The following is a 13,359-nucleotide window of genomic DNA, read 5'->3' as shown; positions in this document are numbered from 1 at the left end:
ATGAAGGTTTCGGTTACAAGCACAATGTTTACAAATCTAACTTGTAAACTCTCAAAGTGTGTGTGTGAGTTCCGGACAGAATGCTCTCAACTTATCTCTCTATCTCTCGGGTGTGAACTCTCAGAACTGCACTAACACATACACTGCATGGGTATTTATACCCAGCTCATGATGTCTGGTCCGAAGGATCCGATAGATGGTTCGAAGGATCATCTATCGATGACAATGTAATCGAAGGATCTGCATGGACCTCGAAAGATCACCTTTCGAGGTCTATCATTCGAATCCTATCTTTCGATGCCATCGAAGGATCTACAATATCCTTCGATTGGCTATCCTTCGACACAGAACATCATCTTTCAATATTTACCAACTGTTGTCCAAGTCAAACCGGAGGATGGTTGACTTGGTCAACTTACAACACTAAACAGGACATCGTTTACATACAGACCGAATACAGACAAAGTACAGACACAAGTGCACCAACACTGGTGTACACAGAAGCAACAAACAGTGGCACTATCATCATGCGAATCAGAATTCATGGCAGCCACTGCAGCAGCATGTCAAGCACTATGGCTTAAAAGATTGTTGAGTGAAATCACAGGCTGGAAGGAAGAGAAGATAAGACTCAGAGTAGATAATGTTTCAGCAATAGCACTCATGAGAAATCCAGTCTTTCATGGAAGAAGCAAGCACATTGACACACGCTATCACTTCATAAGAGAATGTGTGGAAAATGAAGATATCACTGTGGAACACATAAGTGGAGAACTACAACGAGCAGATATACTAACGAAGGCACTAGCAAGGATCAAGTTTGCTACAATGAGGGAACTGCTCGGAATTCAAGACTTAAAGCAACTTATGGATGTTCGAGATTAAGGGGGTGAATGAAACCGGTTAATCTCTTAACATCACATAATTAGTTAGATAGGTATAATATATATTACTTAAGCGGTTACAAAGTACAAGGACCAAAGTTGACAACATGGAAGATGGAAACTACCATCATGACCGAAAAGGTGTGTCTCCACACACACACCATTTCCGATCGGGTACCAAGCCAAAAGGGAAAAGACGCGACTGTTGATCGAGTGGATTGGATTCAACACACCTCTTCAAGATTCAATCACAACCATACATCTAAGAGACATGACTTTTCACGGAGAGACGCGTCTATTCACTCGTACCCTTAGAAAACTATAAATAGGTTCATGTAGATTCATTTGTAACTTACTTACTCATTTCGATTTGTACATACATTACATTCATTCGGTTATTACAAGTTATTGTTATTCAAGTTTATCACGCTCATTTAGAGATCAAGATCCAGTTCGGGCCAACAGAATTGAGCTTCTATCAACGTTTAAGAGGGGTGGGTTGTGATAAATGTGTAACTTTTCCATATGGCCAGGGCTGTTATAACTTCATTATGTTATTGTTGATGGAATGATGATATCCAGGGGAAATAGCTAAATGTTGAGTACTTATGTCTAATGATGGTTGTATATGCTCCTTAATATATCAATAAGGGTGGAGGGGGGCTCACCGAAGATACCCTCCCACCAAACAATACAACGGCGCCACATCAACTACCTAGAGACCATAACCTGCATACCACTCCACTTGCGGCACTGTTCCCACCAGAACACCACATACCTGCAGGTCTTTCTCCTCTCCACACACATCACACAACATACCTGCTTTGGTGACTACAACCTTCATCCTCAACCCACACAACATACCCGCGACACTAGCGGCGGTATTACAGCATGGTGAATCCTACGTGGACAGGGGTTACGCTTTGGCGCCCCCTCCACCCTAAAAAGGAGCAAATATAATTAAGATGAGATTCGTAACCTCAATTGCCCATAAAAAAACTTAATAGTTACTGTTATTGGTGGTTCTAAACGTAGTTCTCAACATGGCTGAACCAATCAAAGGGAAATAGGTATAAATAATTCTTTGATGTAAGCGGTAGTAAATACACAATTTGGGTTAGATTGGTTTTTAGAAACAAATCGAGCTCCAAATTTCAAAAAAATAAAAATGAATATTGATTTCAGATGATGTAGTATGTTTCTCCTAAAATTAGATTGCCTATAGATGAAGGAATGGAAAACAAAGTTAGTTGGATATGCAGATGGGCTTGCAACCTAATTTCTATAGCTCAAATGCTCTCTATAAGGTAACTTGTATCGTCCCTAGCCGCTAGCCTCTTACTAGCATGTTCGCTTTTAAAAAAGTCCATCTAAGACTCATGATACGAGATCAAATATTGACACTTGGAACATGTTTAACCCAGCCTCCACATTACCAGAAGAACCACCGTCAACAAAATCAAGAAATCTCAAATGTTCCGGTCAAAAGTTTCCTTTCTCATTCAGAAATGTTGATAGTTTATGATGAGGGATACATAACTCAATTAACGAAATCATATACCGATCAGTACTGATGACCGTGGTCAAGTCATACAAAAACCTGATTGATCTAGATAGCTAAGGTAAGTAGGGTATTGTATCCATGAGGAGCATGTGGTTAGTATTAAATGTTTAGTTTGATTATGAAAGTGAAACACAAATATTTGTTTGATGTGAATTAAGCTAATGTTAACTTAAGTTGCAATTAAACTAAGAAGAAAAAAAAAACAAACCGCACACACAAATTCGAGATGACAAACAAGCAATTACATCCAGATTCGGGTTTGATAACACCATGTATAATTCAACTTGCTTAACTACACTACTAAACTACAAAGACGTAGTCTTGTTTAACATACTTGAATGATGGACAAACAATGGACGCTTCAATCAAAACACATTGCTCTCTAATGATAAAGACCAAATAGTAGAAAGGATGTTATGAAATGTTCTAAATAGCAAATTGCTCAACACTCAGTTATATTAAAAACATGAATATACTCGAATCATTCACTAGTAAAAATAATAAAAACACATTCATGTCTTGCAAAAGATCACAAGTTAAATTGAATCCATATGCGAAATCAAACCCTACATCCGAAGAAAGAAATTAACTAATCATAGAAAGAAATAATTGATATTGTCACTATATAACTCTTCATTCAGAATTAATCAACAAAACTCATATGTCCTTGAATTGGTCTCAACTGGTCAAAGGGCTACTCAAGTCAAGCAGGCAGTGGTCGGTTCATTCCTTACTGTCAACGGATGTGCTCTCTTCTTCTTCTTGTCTTGGCTGCATCAAGAAATAATTGATATTGTCACTATATAACTCTTCATTCAGAATTAATTAACAAAAATCCTATGTCCTTAAATTAGTCTCCATATATATGCGAGTCAAACGGCTACTTAAGCCAAGCGGGCAGTGGTCGGCTAAACCCTTACTGTTTGCGGTTGTGCTATCTTCTTCTTCTTGTCTTGGTTGCGCAGCTAGAATCTGCCTGAATGCGATCTGCCAACCATCTCATGTGCAAATTGTCGCTTTTTAATTTGTTCTTTTGGTTCATTCTTGGCAGCCCAATCCCAATTCATTAATCCATCATACTTAGCTATATAAATTCATCCACTTTCCAATGTTACATTCAGGGGCGGGCCTATACTATTACAAAGGGTAACCTCCGTTGCCCCTTGACGCTCCGGTGACGCTCCGACGGTAGTGTAAATTTTGGAAAAATTTGACGTTTTCTCGACTTCGTTACCCTTTTTTTAAAACGTTACCCCTATACGGTTTTCTAGATCCGCCACTGGTTACATTGATGGTGAGATTGTCCAAAATCTTGAGCTTAACTTAATTAATTGTTTATCTTTTATTTTTGTTAAACTTCTTAATTAAATGAGTGATTGTTGTATTTCTTGTCTATATATTTGTAATCAAAGAAGGCCCTAAGAGGTTGATCCAAGAAGATTTCTATAAGCTTTATATCATGTTATGACGCGAAGATACTCAGGTTTGTTGCACAACTGCAAGACAGTAAACAACACAATTGTGTGCCTAAAATCTCATCATAGTAAAGATTTTCAAAGTTGTCTTGGCTTTGAAAATAAGATATGCAAATTCAATCAGTCAATCCCTCACTCAAAAATCCAAAAAACAAGGAATCATTTGGGCCGGATTCTTGCATAAAGGTTCGCACTTCGCATTGCCTTTTTCTTTACTTTTCTCACCCATAATTTTACCAATAATTTAGTTGACACCTTAATTAAATTGACTACAAACCTTAAACATGTCTTTTCCACACTTAAACTTGCCTTTTATTCTAAACATGCCTTGGTTCGCAATCTCGATTTACTAAGTTATTTTAGACTATGTCTACATAATTTATAAACTTTACCAATAGCAACCGACAAACAGAACCTGGAGGGCAATGTTCATTTATTTAATATACTACAATTGTTAACTAACCGTTGACTTACTCTATTATTTATATAACAACCCCAAATGTTAAAAAGTATATTATATTACTGGATGGTTTTTTATTGTGTAATTATATCGACAAATCCATCTAAGTATTTACAAATTTTACCTATGAATATATATTCTGCCAGTTTACGTTATATTTTACTCTGCATGGATCTAATTGACTAACTCAATATATTTAAAAAAAACTTATGAAATATGAATAGAATCATTTTATCTATGAAAAATATATCCTATGCAATATGTTAATTGTTTATAAGGTTAAATAAATAAGTGGAATAATATATATTATTTTGTGTCAGTCCAACCTGACTCGAACTTTACTATACAAACAAAAATAATAAAGGGCATGTCCCGATAATAATTAAATCGGTGTGGTTTGTATGAACAAATCTTGGACTTTAGATCTCATTCGTAGACATGTGTCGAACCCATTGGTCCACACCGTGATCAAATAAGCTATTTAGTGTATTAAGGAAAACTATTCACGCAAGATGCTGCCTGTTTACCAATCGTTAATTAATCTGAACAACCATGACAAAGATTGCAATATAAAATAAACATCCAGAAAAAATTAAAGAAAAGAGAAAATCATGTATTTATTAATTAAGTCCACAAATATCTAAATAATAGTGTCTAAGCAGGGGCGGATGTACATTAGTGTAAGGGGTGGCGTCCGCTACGGCTTGGCGTTCCGGCGGTAGTGTAAAATTAGTGTAAATTTTGGAAAAATTTGACGTTTTTTCGATTTCGTTACCGCTTATTTATAAAACGTTACCGCTTGGCGTAAATCCTAGATCCGCCACTGTGTCTAAGTCACCTGATAATCATGTTTAACTTTTGCATTTTTAAGAGCAACCTAAGACTACTTGTAGTGGGTTAACGCCCATGGACATCTAAGCATAATCACGCCCCTACACCGCTCTGACTAGGCTGGTAACGGGCGCTAAGTGCCCCCGACATTAGCTTGGTAATTGGTGTCAGGGGATGGGCGCATGGGTCCACCAACTTTTTACCAATCATTCACACACACTTCATTTTTCTTAAATTTGTTGTCCTTAATTTAAGTTGAATGTGAAACCATTACACACTTTTGAGAAAAAAGTTCAGAAAATCTCACTTGTCTGTGTACGCAGCAGTCACATTTTTCACGTTTTAGTGAAACCCATTACACATAGTCTAATCCTATAACATTTTCTTACGACCGGACTTGAAACCTGAGAAAGGCGCTATTTCGACACCTGGGTATCACATTCCCTTAGTTAACTTTTGCTAATCAAGTTTGATTTCAACATCTTTAAGTTACGGGGAAAATAACATTTACAATTGACAGAAAAAAAAATGTATGAATAAAGGTATCAATTTGAGTTGCGAGATTTAACTTCGAAAATATGTTAAAGCATAAGGGTAAAGTTTGCGTACAAAGTGTGTTATGATACAAAACGTACGAAATGAAGGTTTTTTCTGAAAAAACGCGGTGACATTTTCGTAATTATTTACTCGGAGGGTAATTATCGAAATTACTCTTCAAAGATCAAAATTACCCTACAACATCATTTGTAGAGTAATTATGATACTCTACAAAATTACCCTACAAAATCATTTATAGAGTGATTATGATACTCTACAAAATTACCCTATAAGATCAAAATTACCCTACAAAATCAAAATTACCCTATAAAGATCATGTGTAGAATAGCTATGATACTTTACAAAATTATCGTATAAGATCAAAATTACACTACAAGATCGTTTTGTGGAGTAATGATGACACTTTACAAAATTACCCTATAAGATCATTTTACAAAATAAAAAATTGCCCTACAAGATCATTTGTAGGGTAATTTTGATAATTACTCTACGAATTTTAATTACGAAAATGTCACCATTTTTTTAACAGAACCTTCACTTTGTATGTTTTATACGATAACACTCTTTGTATTTGATCTTTTGTCAATGTATAAAACTATTATAAAAATCATATTAATTACCCTATATATTAAAAACACAAGGTTTTGAACAGTGTTACATGCCACATGGCATTACACTATCAATAGGTGATTAGCAAATTGTATTGGGTACCGGTACCAGAATCAAATTTACCAAACCGGGTGTATTTTTGGTATCGGTTCGGCACCGGTAATCACCGGTTTTTACCCTCAAATACCGGTGTCGTACCAGTACCGACCGGTACCGTACCAGGTATATTCGGTACCGGTATTCACCGGTTTTTACACTCCAATACCGGTGACGTACCAGTACCGACCGGTACCGTACCAGGTATATTCGGTACCGGTACCCGCTTTTGGGGATTTCGGTAACGGTATTTTCGGTACCGGTTGGTACCAAGCTTATCAAATCATGTAGCAACATAGCAATGCAAGTAATTGCACCGTTTATATTACTTTTCATACACACAGTAAGTAAATTGTATTTCGTTTGACTGAGATTTTATATACACAACAACTTATTTTGCTTTCTTTTTTGTCTTTTTCTGTAATGAGTGAATTGTTGCATGCAAAATTAACTTGGATATTTAGATTATTGATTAGCAAATCGTATCAAATCCTGTAATCAAACCGGTATCGTATCAGTACCAAATTTACTACACCAAATCATTTTCGGTACCAATTTGGTACCCACCTTTTGGCGTTTTCAGAATCGTTACTTTCGGTTCGACACCGGTCTAGCACCATACCTGTATTTATTGATTTTCATTCAAATACCATACCGTATTGTACCGAGCATTTTCGGTGCCGGTACCTAATTTCGATGATTTTCTGGATCGGTACTTTCGGTGCCGTTACCGGTACCGAGCTCATCCATATTTTAACGTCTTAGCACTGTAATAACTGAACTGAAACAACCGAATTTTCAACGTGTAGGACGTGTGGGTCCTATTATTATATATTAGGTTATTTAAAATCATTTTTTAGGATGGAGTGACTATCCTTACCACGCTATTTTTGTTTATGTTTTGATATTCGGTATCTGATTGCCGTTGCTGACACGCGTTTTGCAGTCATTGGATCCCCGCTGCAACGCGCGGGCGGAAAATTAACTAGTTAGAACAATTAATCTGCCAGTTCAACGGATGTTTTAATTTGTCGTGGTTCCCAGCCTCATTATCCACGAGAATACAAAACTTGATATGACTATGACTTATTTTTTTCGATATTATTTTCTTCTAAATAAGAATACAGAAAAAAAATCTTTGTAATAAGATTACAAAATTTGCTAATTCTTTTTAGACCATGCGTAGTGGTTAGCTCAATAATGCCTCCACCATTGGGCGTTTTCTGCCATGTGGCAGTCCAGTCAGCATGGGGGTATTATTGGGCGTTATTGCAAAAGTGCCGTAGTGGGAATAATGCCCAATAACGCCCCTTCCAATCATTACACAATTATTTTTTTAATTAAAAACTTAAAATATTTTATTAAATTAAAAAAATACAATGGTAGAAATAAAAAAAAACCTATTCAAAAGTAAAAAAAAAATACATTTCCAAAATCTAATTAAAACTTTAGGGACTGAAATGCAAAATCCTTTTTTAAAGACTTTTGAAGTTTAAATCTTTTTTTTAAATATAATCAAAATGCAGGGACTAAAATGAAAAAGCTTCTTCTTCTTCCTTTCACCCACAAGAACAACAACCTGCAATTTTTCTTTTTAAATCACCTTCTAATTAAAACTAATTTCCATTGTTTTTTTAATTAAAACTAAGTATACACACATGGCAAGGTTCAATTGGGCAAAAAAATAGAGTTCCGGCATTTTTCAAATCACGCCACATACAATTTTCTCAAAAATCACGCCTGAAAATGCCGGGGTGTAGTGGAGTCGGGGCGTGATTGGGCGTTTTTGTGCAAATTTTTTTATAAAACACGCCCCATTACGGGCGGTTTTACTTATTTCTAATAACAACTAATAAATAATATGCAAGTTCAAGGGAAGTTTTGTTGTGGTTACTAATAGAGATGAGCACGGTACCTCTTTGATATTGAAAGTAACGGTATCGAAAAACGGAAAAAGTGGATACCGGTACCGAATATACCTGTTCGGTACCAGTACCGGTACGGTACCGGTATTTACCGGTGTTTTACCCGTAAATACCGGTTCCGCTACCGAAAAAAGGAGAAAGTGGGTATCGGAACCAATACCGGATATACCTAGTACGGTTCGGTACTAGTACCCGGTACCAAATACTCATCCCTAGTTCCTAACGTGATTATCTACAAGAATAAAAAATTTAATATACTAGTTTTTTACTATCGCCGCGTTGCGGCGAACGTCTTTTGTTGTTTAGTCTGTGTTTACATGTGTTTTGAAATCACTACGAGCGCGTTGCGCACGGAAACCGCTGACAAGAATAAAAAAAATATAGAAAAAAATACTAAAAGATAACCAAAAGAAAATCAACCAAAAAAGTTGTATGGTAATAATATTGTTCGCATGAAACCTGTGGTCAGAGATGAACAAATGATACTGGGTACCGGTACCGAATTTCCCGAACCGAAAGATCTTAAGTACCAATTCGGTACGACTTTTGGCGTTCCTGGTACCGGTTCGCTACCGTTTTTTACCTTCATATACAGGTACCGTAATTGGTATTTTCGGTATTGGTTGGCACCGAGCTCATCCCTACCCCTGAAACTAAAAAAGAAATCATTAGAAGTTGAAGGGAAAAAAAAGTTGCACGATACCGTGTTTTTTTCATACGACACCCGTGATCAGAGATAAGCAAATGGTACCGGGTAGCAGTACTGAATTTCCCGAACTAAAAGATTTTCAAAATCAATTCGAAACCGACTTTTGATGTTTTCTGTACCAGGCTGGTGTCGGTTTTTACCTTTATGTCCCGATAACCGTACTGGTATTTTCGATATCAGTACCGGTTCACAAAAGCTTATCTAACTTAAAAAGTAAAGAAGATAATAAAACTATTAAAAAAACCATATATATTATTATTATAACTTTACTGTTCAAAACCTTGTATTTTTAATATATAGGAGAATGTCTCATGGTTATTGTTTATATACTAGTTTTTGCCCCGTCCGCGTTGCGGGACACTAAACCGAATATTTCTCTCTCATAACATGTATGTTTGTGTTTTGGTTACTTGTACATACTACTCATAAAACGATGTTCAAAAAATTACATTGAGTAAACCAATTAAAATAAAACACTATCATATTTTTGTTAAAAAAAAACTAAAACACTGGAAAACTATAATTTTAAACTGGGGCAAGATTGAAATTTTTCAGGACAAATGAGCGTGTGTCAAGCAGCCGTCTAGCACGAATAAAATTACACCGAGTCAACCAATTAAAACAAAACACTACCATAGTTTTTTTCAAAAAAAAAAAAAAAAAAAAAAAAAAAAAAAAAAAAAAAACCTTAAACAATGGCATGACTGTTTTTTTTACGTTTATGGCAAAATCGTATTTTGACTAAGAAAACAAACAAAATCAATGGCAAAACTATAAATTTGAACTAAGGGCAAAATTGTAATTTGGCTGGGAGAGAAAAAACAAAACTAATGGCAAAACTGTAAATTTAAACGGATCAAAATCGTAATTTAGCTGGACCAATAGGAAAGTGACAGGCAAGCTGCTTAACACTATTCCCCTTCATGTTATTTGTATAGCAAAAAAAAAAAATTAAAACAATGGCAATGGCAAAACTATAAATTTGAACTGAGGGCAAAATCGTAATTTGGATGGGAGAAAAAAAAAACAAAACTTATGGCAAAAGTGTACATTTAAACTAGGTAAAATCGTAATTTAGCAGGACGAATAAGAAAGTGTCAGACAGAGACAGCTGAATGGCATAATTCCCCTTCAAGTAATTTGTGTAGTACTAGGTTTTTCCCCACCCGCGTTGCAGGGTGCAAAGCTAAATATTTCTCTCTCATAACATGTACGTTTATGTTTCGTTTACTTATACATACTACTCATAATAGGATCTAAATAAAAATTACATCAAGTCAACCAACTAAAACAAAACACTACCATACTACTGTAAAAAAAAAAAACTAAAACGATGAAAAAACTATAAATTTAAAATGGGGGCAAAATTGTAATTTTTCAGGAAAATGAGCGAGTGCTAGACAACTGCCTCCCACGAATAAAAATTATACCGCAAGGCCGGCCCAGAGGGTGTGAAGGGTATGTCACCGCTCTGGGCCCAAAAAATTTAGGGCCCAAAACTTCTTTTTCATTCGGTTTATGCTTAAATAAAATACTTACCAAATCATTTAATTATATAAGTTTTATATGGTGCAGATGGCTGCCTTCTTGTATCTTTATCCAAGAGATTCAAGTTCGAAGCATGCCAATTCCAATTTTTTTATTTCAATTCAAACCACTTTTTAACTTTGTAAGGATGTCAGCGGATATTGGGCCCTTTATAGTAGATTTTTTTTTAAATTAGTTTCATAAAAAAAATAATAATAATAAAGCAAACGGTGGTTATTCAATTTATATTGTTTCAGTTAAGTTTAATTGTTTTGTTTATAAAAAATGATTGTTCAAGTTACATTTTATGTCAAAATTGTTCATTTGTTAGTTAATTTTATTATTTTTTTTGAGGTAAACATGTAATTACTAAAAAATAATAACGCTTTGAGTCCGCATGTATTCACCCTATTTTGACCGACCCATATCTTGCCCCTTACTCAAAATTCATGTATTCGCCACTAGTTCAAGCTTAATTTGCATGGAGAGAGAAGTGTAAGGGAAACGTGAGAAAAAATAACAATCTTTTGTTTTTTGTTTCTATCTTTTGTTGGTATAGTTTGATTTATAAAAAAATAGGCCCTTACAGATAAATAACATGATCTAGGGCCCAAAAAATTTATAAGTTTATATATATATATATATATATATATATATATATATATATATATATATATATATATATTAAAAAATTTGTATGTTTTTAAAGGAAAAAACTTAAAGGGTCCGGATTTATGAAACAAAAACGTTAAAGCCCAACTGTTTTTACCAAACAAATTCAAAAGCCCAACTGTTTTAGTGTGTAATGGATTAATGACTTGACTCAACTCAATAAACAAACATAATGGATTAATGAATAGGGCCCAAATTTTTTATTTTGCGCAGGGCCAAAATTCTTTTGTAATTTTCGAAGACGGCCCTGTTATACCGAGTCAACCAACTAAAACAAAACGCTACCATAGTTTTGTCAAAAAAAAAAAAAAAAAAAAAAAAAAAAAAAAAACCTAAAACGTTGGCATGAATTAATTTTACACTGTGAGCAAAATCGTAATTTACCATGGAGAAAAACAAAAATGATGACAAAACTGTAAATTCGAACTGATGATAAAATCGTAATTTGGCTAATAAGATGGAAAAAACAAAAACAATAGTTAAACTGTAAATTTGAACGAGGTAAATGTTGGACAATTATTGAATACGGCCCAATCGTGTAGAATTGTGGTCGGCCCGCGTTGACCCTAAAACATGTTGGTTTTGGGCTCTGGGTTATTTTAGGGTTCTCTCTATTACTTGGGAAACAAGTTGTAATTCCCTATATATGTTTAGCCGTGTTAGGGTTGAATTGTTGTGAGGGATTATTGTAATCGAGTTTTGAGCTAGTTTTTCTTGATTATAATAAAAGTGAGTTTACCCTAAATTGTGTTTTTGTTATCAATTCGTTCTTGAATTGGTATCAGAGCCGGCGATCAAGGTTGTACGATCAGTCAGAGAAGATGACAAACTCTGGGTCGTCACCGTCGAAGGGAAAAGAACCAGCGCATCAACCTGTTCAATGATGCTCTCCTCGTCCAACTACAACGTTTGGTTGCTGCATATGAAGGCAATCATGAAGGTGTATAAGGTATGGGAAGCGATTGAACCGGGATCAACTGATGAAGAAAAGAATAACATGGCGGTTGTTCTTATATTCCAATCGATACCGGAGTCCATGATCATGCAGATCGGCGATCTGGATAGTCCTAAAGCTATCTGGGATGCAATCAAATCTCGCAACGTTGGTGCGGATCGAGTCAAAGAAGCCCGATTACAAACCCTAGCAACCGAGTTTGATAATCTGCGCATGAAGGAGACCGAGGCGATCGATGATTTTGCCGGGAAACTATCTTGTATAGCCTCAAAGTCGGCATCGTTAGGAGAAACAATGGACGAAACTAAACTCGTCAAGAAGTTTCTCAAAAGTTTACCACGTGGTAAGTATATCCACATCGTTGCAACCCTTGAACAAACGTTGGATCTCAAAACTATAAAGTTTGAAGATATTGTTGGGAGATTGAAAGCTTATGAGGAAGGGTTGAAGGAAGAAGATGTTGTTGAACCACAGTCAAAGTTACTGTTCAATAAAACCGAAACATCATCATCGTCGACCAACAATCGAGCCCGAGGTCAAGGAACACGGGGTCGTGGAGGGAACCGTGGTCGAGGGAATCGCGATGGTAATAACTCGAGCCGTTCCAACAGAGAAGAAGGATCCAGCAACGAAAACAAAAACCGAAGCAAAGAAAAAACCGAGATATGTCCAAAATCCAATGTTACCGATGTGATAAGTTTGGACACTTTGTGTCGCGGTGCCCGGAACGAAACAAAGATGAAGCCCAGTTAGCCGAAGCCGATGAAACCGATCCTACTGTGTTTATGATAGAAACTCTTCAAGAAACTATGTTCTTGAACGAATCAAAGATGTTACCAAAGAAGCTTGAACTCGGATCCAAAGATGAAGACATGTGGTATATGGATAACGGCGCGAGTAATCACATGACTGGTAATATATCTTATTTTTCTGAATTAAACAAAAGGGTCAGAGGAAGGGTAAGGTTTGGGGATGATTCTTGTGTTGACATATGTGGAAAAGGGTCAATTCTATTTGAAACCAAAACTGGTGAACAACGGCTATTGACCGACATCCCAAGTCTTAAGAGTAACATTATTAGCCTCGGGCAAACA

The 13,359-nt window shown here is 35.8% G+C and overlaps 1 protein-coding gene across 1 annotated transcript; it reads left to right on the top strand.

The window, feature by feature from the left end:
* The first annotated feature begins 991 nt into the window (after positions 1-991).
* LOC110907809 lies at positions 992-13,018 on the top strand. The gene is made up of 2 exons (XM_022152735.1): positions 992-1,025; positions 12,096-13,018. The coding sequence occupies exons 1-2, from the start codon at positions 992-994 to the stop codon at positions 13,016-13,018; spliced, it is 957 nt and encodes a 318-aa protein (XP_022008427.1).
* Positions 13,019-13,359: the final 341 nt, after the last annotated feature.

This window comes from Helianthus annuus, chromosome 14 (genome assembly GCF_002127325.2).
Source record: "Helianthus annuus cultivar XRQ/B chromosome 14, HanXRQr2.0-SUNRISE, whole genome shotgun sequence".
In the NCBI taxonomy this organism is placed as follows: Eukaryota; Viridiplantae; Streptophyta; class Magnoliopsida; order Asterales; family Asteraceae; genus Helianthus; species Helianthus annuus.
This window is presented reverse-complemented; position numbering and strand designations above follow the sequence as displayed.

Coding starts and splice junctions, on each gene's coding strand:
- LOC110907809 (XM_022152735.1), top strand. CDS start 992: ATGGAAGATGGAAACTACCATCATGACCGAAAAG. Junction 1,026..12,095: donor CTACCATCATGACCGAAAAG/GTGTGTCTCCAC, acceptor AATTGGTATCAG/AGCCGGCGATCAAGGTTGTA.